This window comes from Molossus molossus, unplaced genomic scaffold (assembly GCF_014108415.1).
Source record: "Molossus molossus isolate mMolMol1 unplaced genomic scaffold, mMolMol1.p scaffold_m16_p_10, whole genome shotgun sequence".
Classification (NCBI taxonomy): Eukaryota; Metazoa; Chordata; class Mammalia; order Chiroptera; family Molossidae; genus Molossus; species Molossus molossus.
In genome coordinates, this window is record NW_023425345.1 from 60,633,486 (window position 1) to 60,652,717 (window position 19,232).

The window sequence follows — 19,232 nt, forward strand, 5'->3', positions numbered from 1 at the left end:
TACAATTTGCAATATTTATTAAAAGTTTTATACTTTTTGAACCAAATATTCCACTTGCAGGATTCAATTGTATAAAAATACATATATGCACAACAAAAGACTGTTCAAGGATGCTCACTGCAGTCTTGATTATTATAATGAAAAATCAGAAACAATAGAATAAATCTCCCCAGACTTATTTTTATAAATGAATCAGAGAACAGAATATATTATGTTCATGTAAAAAAATAAATAAATAAACTGTTTGAAAATGTAAAGAAAAAATTGCTAGATTAATACAGATAAAATAATAATTTTACCTGTAAGGAGGGTGAAGTGTTGACAGGGTAGGGGAGGGAAAGAAAAATTTCACATTGTATTTCTCTTTTTAGTTTTTTTTAATATGTTTTTGTTTTTTTTTCTTAGAGAGAGAGGAAGAGAGAGAGAAAAAATATTGATGTGAGAGAGAAACATCGATTGGCTGTGTCCTGCATGTACACCAACTAGGGATCAAACCCACAACCTGGGCATGTGCCCTGACAGAGAATTGAACTGGCAACCTTTTAGTGCATGGGACAATACCTAACCAACTGAGTCACACCAGCCAGGGCTATTTCTCTTTTGTTTTAATGCTGTACAATTAGAATGCATTCATGAGGTATTTATATTTTAAAAACAACCATTAAAAGAATACCTAGAATATTTTTATTTAATTGCACAAAAATAGCATGAACATTTATAGTTCAGATAACTAATAATTAACCATCAATTTATGGAACAAATATATATATTGGCCAAATCCTGAACCAAATATTAAGTTAGGCAGTAGCAAGACAAGAACGAGACACAGTCTTGTATTTATGATCATCCAAGAATCATCAGGGACCCAGAAAGGTGAATGGTTGAGCTACAAAGTGACAACAGCTATAACAGAGGTCTTCAGGATATCACCTTTCTCTTACTGGGGAGGACAGCCAAGGCTTCAGTTAGGGAATGCAAGTGAAATAAAAATTTTTGAGTGACTAGTAATATTCCTGACAGAGAAGTGAGATGAAGGTAGAAAGAAATTTCATATAATGGGCAAAGTCACTCTGACTTGTGGTCCTAGATTGTGCCACTCTTCAATCCCAGCCCCGCACACCTCAATTAAAAGCTGTCCAACCTGAGTCAGCGAGTTAACCTCTTCACCTCCACGTCTCAGCTGTAAAATGGCTGTAGCCATCACACCTGCTCGATGGGCTTACAAAGACGTTTGAACAAGGTCATTTATCAAAGCCTTAGTAAAATACCTAGGATATGTTTTAATAAATATTTGCTATTTTCTACTTGTTATCTAAGAAGCCAAATAGAGCATGCTGTGTTGTAGAAACTGAAGGAAGTTTGATGCAGATTAGTAGCAAACCTATGAAACGTGTACTAGAATACATGAACAACTGTTAACCAAGTAAGTGCAGGGCACATCCCTGAATACACCTGATTTTGTATTCCTTTACTTGCATCCTAATAGCAAAATTGTCTTATGATCAGTAAAGGAAATGTTAATATATATCCAATGAGATTTGCTATTTTCCTGGTTAATATGTATAAAGGATAATGAAATTGTTTACTTGAAACTTGTAAGGCTTCCACAGTTAGCATTGAAAGCAATGTTCTGACTTACTCAACAGGAATTTAATTTTTGAAAAATAAATAATTCATGCACATAAATTAAATAAAATATTCCATTTAAAAATAACTTTTATCGTTTAGAGCAGATGAATCAAAAGATCTTTTCTTTTCAACCTCCGTCTTCTGTCTTTAAGATATCACTACTTATTTGCTTGCTTATTGTCATTTCAAATCCATAAGGATTCATATAAACTATTGTTTCGAATTCCCTCAGTCTTTCTTTTTTTTTATCCTCACCCGAGGACATTTTTTCATTTTTTGTTCAGATAGAGTGGAAGGGAGAGAGAGGAAGAGAGAGAGAGAGAGAGAGAGAGAGAGAGAGAAACATTGACGTGAAAGGGACACATTGAGTGGCTGCCACCCGGCCACCCGCACGACCAGGGACAAACTGCAACAGAGGTACGCGCCATCAGCGGGGGCCAAACCAGGGTTTCTCTGGACCGCAGGCCGATGCTGTAACTTCTGAGCCAAACCGGCCAGGGCTCCCCTCAATCTTTCTATATTGTCTGGCTCTTTTATTAAAATAAATAATGTCACTGCTGATACATAGATACATGATACAAATAGATAGATATAGATGTAGGTATAGATAGAAATAGAGACAGAGATGGAGACAGAGACAGAGATAGAGATAGGATAGACAGATATACAACAGCATGGGCTCATTAGCCAGACCACATGGATGAAGCCCTAGCCCCATCAATTATTAGCTGCGTGCCTCTTTCGTCAAGTTACATGACCTCTCTGAGCCATAGCTTTCTCACCTATAAAATGAGAACAATAATAATACATATCTACTTATCTCATAAAATTTTTGTGTGAACTAATCAAATAACTATATGTAAAACAGAACAGTGTCTGGAACCTTATAAGTGCTTAAGACTTACTAGCTAGTGACATTATTTCTCTTTTAGATCCCAAACAATCTATCTATCTATCACCTATCTTTCTCTCTCTCTCAGTGCAATGTTACATTAAATATTCTCTTTCTAGCTTAATGATTTATCTAAATTTCTATGTCAAAATAATCTTCACATTCATACTTTATTCTTTCTTCAAAGTCTTCATATCTTTCTGTAGAGTAAAAGCTACATCTTTTTTTTTTTTTTTTTTTTTTTTTAATCCTCACCCGAGGACATTTTTCCATTTTTCACTCAGATAGAGCGGGAAGGAGAGAGAGGAAGAGAGAGAAACATCGATGTGAAAGGGACTCATCGAGTGGCCGCCACCCACACGACCCAACCAGGGCCGGGGACAAACTGCAGCCAAGGTACATGCCCTGAGCGGGAATCGAACCCGGGTCTCTGTGGACCGCAGGCTGACGCTCTAACCGCTGAGCCAAACTGGCCAGGGCTAAAAGCTACATCTTAATCATTATCTCTACAGATCACTATCTCAGTAGTCTTTCCTTCACCTCTATTACTTCTAAATTTTTGCCCAACTAGATGGTGCTGTGTTACAGAACACCCCTCATTTACCCTGGTTCTCATTAAACAACTACATTCACCTGGTATGATTTCATTAGAAACTTCCTTGCTGATAGCATGCCTTTAGATTTGCCATTCAATGAGTAGGCAGTTTTGTACTTGAAACTCGACACGACTGATCAGAACAAGGCACTGATACAGTATCACTCATCAAGTAAGAGAACATATTAGTAATGGTTCTTGGTTTCTTTAGTGATAACAGAAAAGCAAGGATCAGAGTTTTGGGGCTTTATTTTTTGAGAGTTTCTAAAATTTCTTCTTTGCCATTTTTATGTGTTCTTCCCTCCATGTTATTTCTTTTTACAAAAACCAACCTCTGTAACCTGACCCTCAACTTTGTCTTCTATCACAGTCATTATTAAGTCTTTGATGTTTAAGCCCATTGGTTTTAATGAATTAGAATGCTATTAAGGCGTGATATAATTGTTAATGCGTGGAAGAGAACTAAAATTTAACTGTAACCACAAATTGTGAAAGCAGTTTCAGGCCCCATGTATAAAACAATGCCTTTAACTAAGATAAGCTATATGTTTGTATCTGCACAGACATATTTAACTGGTTTTACAATTATCATAGGAGAAAATGTGATAAATCGTGAAAACCAGGTAAGTAGTAAAAATTACCCATGACCTAATCTGTAGCTTAGAATATCAGGTTATTTAAATTAAAACTGTAGTTAGATGTACAATACAAAATACTAAAAGGCATGAGTTTAATAGTCTTAAAATTAAGTAAATAGTTTGGGTTTATGATCAACATTATTTCCAAGGAATTTTACAGAGGTAAAAATTAAAAATCAACCAAAAATATGGCATTTAATGATTATTTAAAGAAATAACTGATTCTAACATTAGAAATCCAATTATGAATACAACAAATATTACTACAACTAGTACAATTAATGACTTCTGCTATAAGACTGATATATATTTTGTGCAGAACAGGTTTACTCTGTGGAATATTTATTTCTATCTTGCAGCATAAATTTTTCATAATGAATTAAATTCCACAAACATTATAAAAAGATATACCAGTATATGTCAAGAAAAAAATGCTGAAGCTTAAAGGTATTTTCCATCAAAAATCAAATATTGCTCAATGGTTATTTTGTAGAACTCATTAATAAAATTGGGAAGAGAATATTAATCTCCAGAGTGTTAAACTGAATTTTCAGAAAAAAAATGATCAACCTCCTGACTCAGAAATAACCTATGGTTGCTATTGATCAAGAGTTGGGGACACTATTATAACTCATCTTCAAACACCAAAATTATGAGTAAGAAATTGTTTTTAAAATATTTACTGTTCCAAACATACATACCATTTAGGTACTAGAGGAAGTCTTTTTTTTTTCTAATATGTTTTTATTGATTTTGGAGAGAGAGGAGGGAGGGGGAGAGAGAGAAACATTGATGTTTCACAGTGACCATTGCCTCGTGTATGCATCCAAGCCAGGGTTCAAACCTACAACCTGGGTGTGTGCCTGACCAAAAATCAAACCAAAGACCTTTTGGTGCACAGGACAACATTCAACCAACTGAGATGCATTGGCCAGGGCTAGAGGAAGTCGTATGGGCGTGAGTTTTATTGTGGACATCCACAGAAAAACATACCTGGCCAGACTGAAGGCGTCGTCAATCAAGCCTGCTCGATTACTGATGGAGAGAACCTATGAGGTCAACCAGAAAAAAAGTGGAATCACTTAGGATTAAAATGGCAGGTTCACATATCAAAACAGATCTTTGATAAGTAAATCCAGTTTACCTCATGGTTCCTGATTAATTGATCAATTAATAATCTCCAATTCCTTAAATCATAGTTGACTCTAAAATAGCCAGTTTGATTGATGTTCCCAAGCAACCAGCTTCCTTTGTCCAAAGAAGTTATTCTGTGGTGCTCTGAAAACAGCATTTTAGGGGGTAGAACAGATCTTAAATTTTAAGGGTTAAAACAGTATAAAGTATGCACAGTACAAATAATTTTAAAAAGAACACCATCCCAAATGTCTAATTAAAATCTACTCAAATCAATTAATCACTCTATCTAGAATTTTCTAGAAAATCCTTATTCGTTTACTTAGTACCTCCATTACTTTTTTCTTAAAATTAACATTTTTGTTGTTCTTGATAAAACTCCTTTACTTATATTCAATTATTTTTCTCAAAAGAAATGTAATCAAGAAATATACTGCTGTATTTGTGTGGCTTCTAGTTATTTTATATATGGATATGTGGCTAGAATAAAATAAAAGGTTTTAGGTGCATATCCTACTTATTTTATTCCATGAGAAACTGATTACCAATAGAGTTCATTTGTTTGAAAGTCACTGTTGTTTCCTGCCATTTTCTTGCGCTTTCTTGGAAGTACTAACAAATAACAGACTTTCAGCATCATCAATAATGTTGAAAGAGAGAACCTCATTTGTTTAAGACTCTAATATTGCTACATGTAATTAGAACAAAGATAGTAAATTCTGCTTATTGAAATCATTTTGGAGAATGATAACTTGATTATGTTCTTCAGTAATTCAATTAAAGCAAACCAGTAAAAGAAATCTTATACATTGAACTATCAAATACAGAGAGAACTTGGTTCACTTTTAATGTCAGACTTTATTGACTCACAGACCCTTAGGTCACAATTCTAGTCATTTTGATGTTGATGTCCTTAGGACTCATGCTTCAGAGAAGTTATATAATGTATGAAGTTTACTTAAAATTTATATTTTATACACATGTGCGTGCATGTGCACATACACATACACACACACACACACACACACACACACACACACACCCCACTGGTCATATGAATGTATACTGAACAACAAAAGAATACTGAACATAAAAATCTAGTCTTTAATGCTTCAAATAGTATTTCAACTTCTTGCCCACTTTATAAATAAGATCTGTTGGACAGATGAAGAAATAATGCTCATACAGGTTCGTTGAATTGTTCAAGAAAGCTGGAGAGGGTCCACCTCAGATCTCCTGACTCAGTAACCCTTTTACCACACTGTGCTCTATTGATACAAGATGATATAATGCTTTCACTGTAATATGATATATATTTTTCACATTTTTGTTTTGATTCAAAGGGGGAAAAATAGCACTGAAAATAAGAATTAGAACAGGAATAGCAAAGTTGAATTCTATTCCAGTTCCATATGTAAATGTTTGAACTACAGCCATTCTCTTGGGTTCACTATTTCCTTACCTATAACGTAAGGGTCAAATGATGGCATTTAAGGCCCCTTCCAATTTTATGATTCAAAGAAGGGCCTATATTTCTTAGATTAAGATTCTACCCAGCTTAATCCATGGTACTTAGGAAAATAAATCAATCAGCTATTGCTCCTAAATATGAATAACTTTTCAGGTTTCAGATACTTTGCATATTTTTCAAAATTTAATATTTTAGTCACACAATTTCTGCGACACTTTAGAATGTCATTTATTTTACAGATGGAAAGATCAAAAGATAATTAACAAAAATATGGCATTAAAAAAATTAAAATAATCTCATGAATAGAGATTTTAATTAATCCTATCTGAATTCAATGAAGAAAAATTAAGATAGAAATATTGAGTATGACATTATTAAATTCTTAACTCAAATGTGAAGGTTATTAATGTTTGTGAATATCTTTATGCATGCCTTTCTTATAAATAAAGTTTTTGGAAAAATGATTCCCTAAAAGATTGTGTAATAGATTTTTAAATATTATTTTATTCTAGTTAATTATATCTCTAAAATTTTCTTCAAATTAACTAATGACAAGCAATAAGTTTTAAGGAGACCTTTCCAGTGGCCTAAGGAAATACAGTGTGATGAGTATGATAATGAAAAATATGGGAGTTATATTTCAAGTGTTAGTAATAACAATTAAAAATGGTATTTAGAATGCATCCAAAATGGCACAAGACTTCAACTATATCAAGGCACAGAGTAGCTGGAACTCTATATTTTATGTTTTTTATATTCTATACTTTCTTTTGGAATAACAAGAAAAAGGAGATTAGGCCTTTCTACTTAACATTGGATGTTTACAGAACAATCAGAATTTAAAACAAACAAAAAGTCAGAGCAACAGTGTGCAACAAACTCAGGTATAGTAACACATACTGAGTTTCTCCCTGGAATCTTAGGAGAATCAAATTAGATAATGCTCCATAGAACCAATATAGAACCATGTGCCTGTATCCAACAGCAACATGTTGAGTAACTGACAGATCTGCAAAGCAAGCTACTACAGCATTAAAATCTCTCTCTTTCTAAATGCGCGTGCGCGTGCATGTGTGTGTGTGTGTGTGTGCATGTGTGTGTGTATGAGGGGTAGAGGAAATAAACTTAGAAAAGAAAATCAAGCTCCTAAATGGGCGTAAAAAAATGCTCACTTCAAAGGCTCTTATGACTCTCATATGAACCAATGCTTAAGGAAAGCATTATAGCATCTTGCTATTTTTTTTAATGTTTACTTCTAATTTCAGCATTAATTTTTCTTTTATATTGAATCTTTTCTTTCCTAACATTTGGCATTGAATTTATTCCTTCCAATGCATACTAATTTATAGCCAGTAAGCAAGCAAGCTACAATTTAAATGTCTATATCTTCAGTATTTTCATAGTAAAAACAAAAAAAAGATAAATTATTTTACCTACTTTCATTAAATTAAAAATTAGTTTTAAAACTTTTTTAGGTTAAAGTAATCTATGCCTTAACTTGGAATTAATTAGATATTCATCTAAATGATTCTACAAATTGAAGAGTCAAGACTTTATGATGATTAAAATCAAATTTTCACTTTATATTATTCACCATGACTTTGCCTTAGTATCTTGTAAGATTAAATCTATATTACTGATAATAAAAAATTATAAAAATATTCATTTGATTGTTATATTAAAAGGTGAATTTTTTTTTTTACCTCTGTTGATAAGAATTGACCAGAATATTTTCTTAGTCATTTTATGGATAAACATGTTTTATTGACATAGTTGACTATATGTGAGGAATAAAAGGAAAAGTAACAACATACAGGGTGGGGCAAAAGTAGGTCAAGAGTTGTTTATATAGAAAATAATACAAGAATAAACTGTGTTTCACATATGCACAACTGTAAACTTACTTTTACCCTACCCTGTATAAAAGAATACAAGAATTGACAATCTTTTTATTCTAATCTTTTCCTGATGTCAGGTTTTTTTGTTTTGTTTTTTCATCATCAAAATGAAGAACTTCAAGACAAAAGTAAATACAGTTAGAAAGAGACTGAACACAGAAAGTCTGCCTTCCTTTTAGATCCTTCTTAGAAAGGTCAAGATTTATGTATTTTTAGTTTTCAAGAAACATTTACTAGGTATGGACATTTCCCCACAAATTCCTCGACATTTTAACTGAGACAATGTTTTATCAACTAGAGGATTCTGCTATGAGTTAATAGAAAATAACACATTATATTCTGTGGGTTGAACACTGCACAACTTCGGGGTGAGCGAGTGTGCAATTAATATCATAGTCTATGTAAACATCATCTCCCAGAGTTATGCATGGCTCAAACTATGTGGCTATGTAAAACAACCATATGTATTAACATAGATGATATTTTAGACAAACATATGGTGTAAAGAAAAGTTCTGACACTATTCTGGATACTTTGTGTGGAATAAAAAGATACTGTGAATAGCAGCATGGAAATAACTGGAGAGCTAGAGAAAACAGACCTGGAAAAAGTATCCAAAAAGACATTGACTTGCTGTGAATCCCTGTACTATCTAAAAGTGAAGTTTGGGGCTGATGCTGATGTTTGATCAGTATCTTTGTGCTCTTCTAATTCTCCCATTTCCATTCTACCTTCCAAAGAGAAATGTTTTATTTCTAAAAACTGTTCTTTTCATGTTCCTAGCAATCATATAAACAGAGGACTTTATTCTAATAGTTGCATCATTACAATACAACCCACTGCTTTCACTCATCATTTCATAACAAATTATGTAGACAAATAAAACGAGGACATGAAGGTAAAAGGGACGTATATAAACAAATAACACAGTATGTGTAACTTAAGAATCATCATATAAACACTAACTCCAAGAAATGAAAAGAATAGATTATAATAAGCAATTCAAAAGGAGAAACACCAATAAGTTTTAAAGTAAGCATTTCAACACATCACATATGAATGTTTTATACACAATACATATCAGTGAAAGCACATATTTTCATAATACGTGATTATGTGTGAAAAATACAATAATATAAAAATTTGAATAGAAATCCAACTAGAAATACAAGTGTTTATATTTCCAGTAGATTAGGTTCTGCTATAAGAACATTTTCTTGTATGTGTGTATGTATTTTGAGTGATTGCATCTCATAGGACTGAGGTAAATAAATAATATTCATGTTGTTATTTATTTCTTTATACCTCATCTTATTTAAAAAATTTATATGTGGTTGTTTAAAATGATGCCTATGAAAGAGCAAAATAATATCAATTGGCAGAACATTTGAAGGAATAAGAAAAGCTAAATGTTGACATACTTGACCATCTAAATCAAAATTAAATGTTACATAAAGGACAATAATTGGCTTTTTCTTCAATTAATGGAAAACAAATAAAGGAGACCTGTTTCTCACTGTAGCATAAAGGATTTAGACTGAATTCAAGAAATAGCTTTCTGACACTGAATTGAAATAGGTCACTACCTTATTCAAAGATACTTAGAAATGGAATAGACTATCCTTCTCTGCTCTTTGAGAGCTGACCCTACCTAGGGAATAGTTTAATGACCCATCAAGATCCATTCCCTTCTGGCCCTATAATTATTGAATTTTAATGGGATATTGCCTCATCCATTGTTTAAAGATACAGTCTGGTAAAGAGAAGATAGCAGGAAAATGAAATTTAAAATGTGGCCTGTAATTTAGTATTATGTATACTGTTCTATTGGGAATTCTGATTATAATTTAATCACTCTTAGAATTATAAAGTGATACAATTTGAAACAGCTAAAATTAGTACTACAAATACTTTTAAATTTTTTATTTACCATCAAAGACACAAATAAATTGATATAGGCCAACTAAAATTGTACTGCAGAAATTATACTATATTATACTTAATTTTGTAGAGGTGATTATAATTTGTTCTATATTCTACTGTAACCTGTCTTTGTTCACATTTTTATTACAGCTAAAACCAGAGGTTAAGTTGCTAAACAATTATCTCAAACCAAATGATTCCTTTGAAAAAAATATATATTTTACCTGATTTGTTGGATACCCAAATAATTGCTTCTGAAGATACATGGCTTCTATTTCCTACCACAATAGTTAATGGAATTTGCCATAAGTAACTGCAAAATAAAAGGGAAGTTTTTAAGAATAAAAATAATTATAACAAATAAACAAACAATATATACTACACACCATCTTTGTGATCTGTATTAGTCTCTTTAGGGAAACTTAAAAAATTACCCAGTTATAGAAGTAAGGAATAAGTCAGGAAGATGAATTCACCTTTTCAATGACACTAAGCAGACTTGGCCTCTAAGATTTTAATTTCAATTCAAAAGGGGGCTGCCAACAAGACAATTCCTTGGGAAAAAATAGATTTGCATTTTGCATTAGGATTAAAAAGTAGATAAAATCTGTAAATCTGAGCCATACTTTATATTGATTAAAGTCTAAAAATAACTCCTTTCTACTTGTGTCTACATTAGATTAATAGACATTTCGGTGGTTTCATGCATTCACATTTCAACATTCTCATTTATTTGTCTCACTACTCTAAAAGATACTATGATCATATTTTTAGAGGAAGTTTACTATGGCACATCTAAAACAGAGTAACTGACATACAAAACTAATCAGATTCTCCCTAAAATCCTGATCAATACAAAGAACACTGTGGGACACACTTAATACTCTTGTTTTCTGAAATGAAATTTCCAAATCAATGTATAAAATCATCCACCAACAAGCAGAGATCAGTCATGGGTCTCAGCTACAAAGAGAAGTGTTTTCTAGAATTTGACTTTTTATAGGATAAAAATTAAGGCCTCTACTTTTACATGAAGTAATATCAATTTAATCTTAGATGAGTAGCCAGAGAATTGCTAGATGGTTTCATAGTAAGTTCGATGACGACATATTGTTCCTTTCTCTGAAATAGAACCATATTATTCTGACCGGTCATTGTGCCATTAGCAACAGGGGCAGCTAACAATATCCAGCATGGAAAAATACTTACTATTTTTTTCTATTAAATGTATTGGGCTGACATTGGTTAATAAAATAATATAGGTTTCAGGTGTACAATTCCATGCTATGTCATCACTGTGTACCCACCACCCAAAGTCAAATCTTCTGTCACCACGTATTTGACCCCCTTTACCCTTTATTACCCCACTCCTTGCCCCTCTGGTAACCACCTTACTGTGTGGCCTGTGTCTATGAGTTTTTGTTTGTTTGTTTGTTCATTTGTTCCTTCCTTTTTTTTTTTAAATCTTTATTGTTGGATGTAAAATGTATTACAGATGTTCCACATTTTTCCCCCATTGACCCCCTCCCGGGCCCCTCCCACCTTTTCCCACACTATTGTCTGTGTCCATTGGTTATGCATATAAGTTCTTTGGTTTATTTCTTCCCACCCCCTCAACCCCTTTCCCTTTGAGGTTTGTCAGTCTAGCAATGAATTTGTGCTTCTTAATCCCTTCACCTTTTTCACCCATTCCCCCAACCCCCTTCCCAACTGGCAACCAACAAAATGCTCTATGTATCTATGAGAATGGTTCTGTTCTTCCTGTTCATTTTGTTTGTAGATTCCATTGTTGATAGATATGTATTCATGGCCATTTTGTTTGTTCATACATTTTATCTTTTTCTTCAAAAAGACCCTTCATCATTTCATATAATAACGGTTTGGTAGTGATGAACTCCTTTAACTTTTTCTTGTCTGGGAAAGTTTTTATATGTCCATCAATTCTAAATGACAGCTTTGCAGGATAGAGTAATTTTGTTTGTAGGTTCTTGGTTTTAATCACTCTGAATATTTCTTGCCACTCCCTCTGGCCTGCAAAGTTTCTTTTGAGAAATCAGCTGACAGCCTAATGGGTACTCCCTTGTAGGTAACTAGCTGCCTTTCTCTTGCTGCTTTTAAGATTCTCTCTTTGTCTTGAACCTTTTGCATTTTGATGATGATGTGTCTTGGTGTGGGCCTCTTGGGGTTCATCTTGTTCGGGACTCTCTGTGCTTCCTGGACTTGTATGTCTGTTTCCAACACCAAGTTAGGAAAGTTTTCTGCCATTACTGTTTCAAACAGGTTTTCGATTTCTTGTTCTCTCTCTTCTCCTTCCGGCACCCCCAAGATGTGAATGTTGTCACACTGGAAGTTGTCCCAGAGGCTCCTTACACTATCCTCATTTTTTTGGATTCTTTTTTCTTTTTGCTGTTCTGATTGGGGATTTTTTGCTTCCTTATATTCCAAATCAATGGTTTGCTCCTTGGATTTACATACTCTATTATTGAAGCTGTGTAAATTATTCTTTATTTCAGTTAATGCCTCCTTTAATTCTAATTGTGTATCCATGATTTCTAACTGGTCCTTTTTTATGCTCTTGAGGCCCTCCCTAAGTTCACTGAGGTTCTCACTAAGTTCATTGAGCATCCTTATAAGCAGTATTTTGAACTCAGTATCTGTTAGGTTGCTTATCTCCCTTTCGCTTAGTTCTTTTATTGGGGTTTTGTTCTGTTCTTTCATTTGGGACCTGTTTCTTTGTATCTTCATTTTGGCTGCCTCCCTGTGTTTGTTTCTGTGTATTACTTAATGAGAAGTATGGGGCTCGCTGAGACCCAATGCTGTTTGTTTGAAAGAATTTAGGAAAAACCTGAAGCAGGATCCAAGACAGGCCAATCCTATGATCAAGCAAGTGGCAACAGCTTGGGTGGGCCTGAAAGTTGTGTGGGGCGGGATGGGGCGGGGCCTCAGGGAGTCAGCAGGGCGGGGCTACCAGTGTGAACCATGTTGCTGGAGTCCCAGATATGGCAGCTGTCTGCCGCCCCAGGGAAGGGCTCACCGAAGGAACAAAGGCCTCTGACAGCACGTTTGTCCCGGAGGAAGCCCCCTCTCCAGCCCTCGCTCCAGTGCCAAACAGCTCAGTTCTTCCCTGTGTGTCTCTGGCGCCCCTCGAGCTGCCTCCCCTCCAAGCTTAGAGGGAGAGAGTCCGATAAGTCCGTGCGCGGGCCCTTTAGGGAGCTGCCTGGGGTTCCAGCCACCTCAGCCTCCCTGAGCCTCAGTTCCTGCTGGTTTTCCAGCCAGAAGTTATGGGGACTTCTCTTCCTGGCACTGGAACCCTGAACGGGGCACCTGGTGTGGGACGGGGACCCCTCAGTCCTCAGGAAGGACCTTCCCAGCCGCGGGAGCCTCCTGATTTTTATCCGCCACACGTGGGTGTGGGACGAGCCCGTCATGCCGCAGCGCGCCGCAGCAGGGCGCCACCGCTGCCCGCCGCTGCACCGCTGCCGCCCCCCCCTCGTGCCGCCGCCTGTCCTACCGGTCTGGATGTAGCTGCTTTTTTTTTTTAATTCCGTAGTTGTACGACTTCCATTCAGCTTGATTTCAGGCGGTTTTGAGTGATGGTTGTTCTGTAGTTTAGTTGTAACTTTGATGTGGTTGTGGGAGGACGCGATACCGTGTTTACCTACGCCGCCATCTTGACCGGAAGTGTCATTTGTTGCTTTCAATTTTATATTCCACATATGCGTGACATCATATGGTGACTTTTTCTGTCTGACTTACTTCACTATTTTTAATTTTGAAAATGTAAAAATAGATACTGTGTGAGCTCCATATGTGTTAGGGTGAACAGAGAACAGAATTTTTCAGGGAACATGTCTGGGGTTATATAACTAAAAATATAATGAACATGTGAGCAGGCAGGGTATCTCCCCTAAATCTGTCATGTAGAATTGGATTATTTTATCATTTTATGTTTCCTATTCATGATAAACTGAACTTAGTAGCAGTAAAAAATGCAAATGGAAGATTGAAAAAAGTTTATAATTTTATACCAACTGGTATCTCCAACATAAAAAGTCAAAATAGTATGTTGAAGATTCTAAATTTTAAAATTATATGCCGTACTTAACCAGAGGAACATTTTTAAGTGTCAACTATGTAGAAACCTAAAGCTATATTGCAATGGACACAAAATTGGTCAGGAAACAAACAATCCTCAGTAGCCAAACACAACTTGACTTTCTAGGTAGAAGTGAATAAACATAACTAGTCTAAGCTTTTTAACAAAAAACTCTAAGCTCCTAAGATAATGTTAAGAATATGCCACTAATATTTAATGATGGATTTATGATGGAGAAAACACAGAGGGCTGCTATATTTATTTAAGAGTCATTATCTTTTAAAACTCTCTTTTTGATTAGTTGGAATAATTAGTTAAGAAACAACAATGTCTGACTCTGGATCTAATTGTAAATTTAAACTATGCACACATTTTCATATCTGAGATCTTGCGAAACATTGGAAATAAAAAGCATTCCATAAACTGCTGTGGAATTAGGTTGAGGTAAAATAAAAGAGACCAAATAAGTCTGTAGATAAGACAGAAATTAACCTTATGCACTTGGCTTTTTAGTACATATTTCCCACATTCAGTTGGGTCAACTAAATTGTAAACTCAGGTGTTGGTTAAAGAGCAAGACATATATAAGGGGAAAAAAAAAGAAATATATAAAATTGAAGATCTCAAAGATTAATGTGTCTTTTTTATGTCATGGTCATAACATGCTTGTGAAACATTATTTGTCCCTAATATAAACAAACTTATAATTTGCATGTATTTAAACTGTATTCTTCTAACAAAATTAGAAATTATGATAAAAATTGGTATATTTGAACCACAGCCAGTGTGGCTCAGCTGGTTGAGCATTGTCCCATGCACTGAAAGGTCATTGGTTTGATTCCTGGTCAGGGCACATACCCAGGTTGTGGGTTTGATCCCTGGTAGGGGTGCATGTGGGAGGCAACCAATCAATGTTTCTCACATCAATGTTTCTCTCTCCCTCTCTCTCTCTCCCCCTACCTTTCTCTCTAAAAAACAAACAAACAAACAAACAAATAAAAACATTTCTTAAGAATTGGTATATTTGGTCCTGAACAGTTTTGCTTAGTAATTAGAGCATCAGTCAGTGGACTGAAGGGTCTCGGGTTTGATTCCTGGTTGAGGGCATGTACCTGGGTTGCAGCTTCGACCCCCAGTCAGGGTCATGCGGGAGGCAACCAAATGATGTGTCTCTCTCACATCAATGTTTTCTCTCTCTCTCTCTCTCTCTCTCTCTCTCTCTCTCCCTCCCTCCCTCCCTCCCTCCCTCCCTCCCTCCTTTCCACTCTATCTAAAAATCAATGGTAAAATATCCTCAGATGAGGATTAACAACAACAACAAAAAATGGTATTGGTATATTTGAGTTTTAGCAAAAATCTCTAAAGTATGGGAAAAACAAATTCATAGCAATACTCTCATGTTGCTACAGTAAATTCCACATACATAAAGGAAACTTCCTAAATGGCAGATGTTGCATTGTATAGCTGTTCAAATGTAATCATTGGGATACAAACATTAGACATTTTATAAAGCTTTAAAAATACCCATCTATATTTTTCCTAAGAATGTTGTTGTACTCTATTCCATATATCTGTGTGTATGTGTGTGTGTATTTATATGTATATATGTATGTATATGTGTATGCACACACATACACACACACACACAACCAAAATCTACTTTGTCACAAAGATAAAATAAAATTTACAAATTACTAAACATATCTGAAATTTATATTTATTTCTGAATTGCTGTGCTATCAATACCATATGTTATTTTTCATAACTTTCCGAACAACAAGTATTCAGTCTTCTCAAAAATTTCATGGTAAATTGTGTTGTTTTATAATTAAAACTTGAAAAGGTGGAAGACACTTAACACTGTGGGGTGAAGAGCTCTGTGTGGTACGCAGTAAGGAAATCTTAGACTATGTAGAGTGCCTCATTGTCTAACCACTAAGCTGTATACCTGAAACCAATATAATGTAATACTGAAAGTAAACTGCAATTAAAAAATTAAAAATAAAATAATGAGACTTAGTCTCAAAAAAAGAAAAGAAATCTAAGACTACAGTGGGTTATATATAAAAAGAGGTAAGAAAAGGGTACTTGTAAAGTTAGAGTGTGGCCCAGATGTTTAAATTTCACTTAAATTTTAGTCACCTCATTTTATACAGAAAAAACAAAACAAAACAAAAAAACACAAAAATAAAAATATTTTTAGCTCAAAAGACTTCCAAGACATTTTTTCAGTAGTCGCTGGGACTACCTCTCTTCATCAGGAGTCACATTTTTACAATAAAGCAATGTTTATTCTGATGATTAGGTTAATGTAGAAAATAATATGTACATATTTAGCTTGAGTGAGAAATATTTTTGAAAACTGGTATTGATATTAATGAAGCATTAGTTTACATGCCAAAAAGCTATACAAAAGTCATACAAATTCACAAATACCAATTCCAGGAAATATTTTACTCTCTTTTATATATCAACTAACTTTGTGTAATTATTATTTATGGAAAGATCTTTTTTTTCTGTGCTCTATTATAGCTACTACATATTAAAAATATAATTACTGTGTACATTAAAACAGTTCTAGGCATGTTGCAGTGACATCCTACTGTCCTCTATAAAATTCAAGACAAAGAATTGATTATACTGGCCCAGAAAATACCCACAGTTCACAGTATTCATGGCATAGATAGACACTATGTGTTACTATCAACTGTTCCCATTGTATAATAAAGATCTAGAAAGGCTATATAGAAAGGGCAAATAAAATTGGTATTTAAGCTTTGACCACGATGTAGTGAATTAAATGATCAATAATACAAAATTGAATACTAAATTTCAACTGCAAGCCCTATTATTTCAAAATAGAAAATAATTTTTTAGATGAATGGGATGCCACACATTATCTTAGCCATGCATTATCTTACTCTAAATAGTTTATATGCCAAGTTCAAAATCATCTATATGATTTCATAACTCAAGCACATGCAGATCTCTATAGATATTCCATAGAGTTTTACAACCTGGAAGAAATTTTTCCTGTAAAGAGTCAGACCCGAGGCTGATACAGCTGATGTATGTTAGAGGTTGACAGGGTATATTTGTTCAGAATTTGTTCTGTCATCTGCATGTCCTTTATGTTTTTCTGCATCAGTGATGGTTGTATCAGACTGAGTATTCTCAAAGGCATAGCTGAATCTCTCTAACTTTGCCACAGTCAAGTAGTTTTTATGTACTTCTGGCAAGCCCAGGGTTTATGCCTGAACACGTTTAGCCTGGAGCCAGACAGCGGATGATCAGAACCAGCACATGGTAGCCATGAGGAATCCAGGCTGGATGAAGAATTGATGGAGTCAGCCCTGACAGTGTGGAAGCATAATACATATTCCACGGGTCCAGTTGGACTGCAAAGGCCATTGGTTTAAGTCAATAAATACATTAGGAGATTTAAGACAATATATATATTAGGAGATTTAAGACAATATATATATTAGGAGATTTAAGACATAATATGAGATTTAAGACAATATATATATTAGGAGATTTAAGACTATATCTATTAGAAGATTTAAGACTATATATACTAGGATATTTAAGCTATATATATATTAGGAGATTTAAGACAATATATATATTGGGAGATTTAAGACAGTGCTTTTCCAAATGAGATTCCAAATTTAGTCACCAGAAGCATTAATAAATTACTCAATCACTTCGACTGTAGGCCGTCTTGGAGGTAGGCAACTTGGGAACAATTTCTATTTTTCTTAGCGATAAGAAAAAACATTTAATACATGTTTCACATCTCCTAGATGCTGGTGGATGATAAAGTCAGATTTTTAATATTCCAAGGTAATGGAAGACAGCATGACCAACTTCATCCAGACACCCTGTTTTATTTATTCATTTTAACCTCTATCCCTCCCTGTCCTTCCAATCTCTTATCAGGGCACCTAATAAAAACCTAAATTGAGTGATAAAGATCTACTGTCTTTCCTTGGTTCACCTGTTAATAAGACACAAAACACTAGGGAACATGAAGAAAAGAGACTCTCGGTGCTGAATTACCAGTAATTAAATGAGAGTTTCAAAAAAAGTTCATGTATCAAGAATGAAAATTCTATGTATGTTGTCTTTTCAGTGCTTTGAAATTCAACACTAAAAATGAGGGAAGACAATATATTTTGATACTTGGCATTGATACTTAGGCCACTTGGAAATGAATGTAGTTTGAGTCCCTTTGGCTTAGACATTATTTAGTCAAGTTGTGGTATTTTGTTGTTTTTAATTTTTGGTTTATTTACTTTAATTAGCCTTTCTGGATGATTAGTCCATTTTCATCTGTTTTATTATTCACAGTTTGCTCAGTTCCATTGAATTCATTTTAATGCATCTTTCTTGAATTTACCTCAATAAATATTTACAGAGAAAAGTAAATAATGACTTATTATTTTTTTTAAATCATCATGATAATTTAAAGTTTGTCTTCCTAAACAAAATAACTTTGATGTGCTATCAACTTGATGGTTAAAATATCTGGAAAGGAGAGTAAAAGAGAAATCAGAATAAAAACACCATATGTAAATAAAGAAATCCAAACTATATTTTGCTTATAACATTTCAGAATAGTGTTATAAATGCTTTTCAAAATATGGAAAATGCAAAGTGAAACATAAGAATAAAAGAAATGTTTCATGTAAAAAAGTGTTGTACCTGTCATTTTGAAGTGAACGTGCTTTAGTTTTAGTACTGATGTCATAAATAAAATGTTGTTGGGTAATTATTATCCAATTTTCTGCTGTTGTATTTCCCAAGATGGTGATAACAGGATAGCCCATCTGGAGTGTCCACTGGTCCATTACTTCTTGTATATTTACATATTTTCCATTCCTTTTCAAAGCCTTTATAACCAAAGTTGTATAAATTAGTTTTATAAACATGAATTATAATGATCATTCAACC

The 19,232-nt window shown here is 34.1% G+C and overlaps 1 protein-coding gene across 1 annotated transcript in view; it reads right to left on the reverse strand.

The window, feature by feature from the left end:
- Positions 1-19,232, reverse strand: part of TRHDE (thyrotropin releasing hormone degrading enzyme) — a 384,097-nt gene that overhangs the window by 89,099 nt on the left and 275,766 nt on the right. Inside the window, exons 9-12 of the mRNA XM_036252398.1 lie at positions 18,984-19,171; positions 10,405-10,493; positions 4,899-5,032; positions 4,748-4,803 (exon numbers count right to left, since the gene is read on the reverse strand). Of these exons, the coding sequence (XP_036108291.1) occupies positions 4,748-4,803; positions 4,899-5,032; positions 10,405-10,493; positions 18,984-19,171 (467 nt within the window). The remainder of the gene's footprint in view (positions 1-4,747; positions 4,804-4,898; positions 5,033-10,404; positions 10,494-18,983; positions 19,172-19,232) is intronic.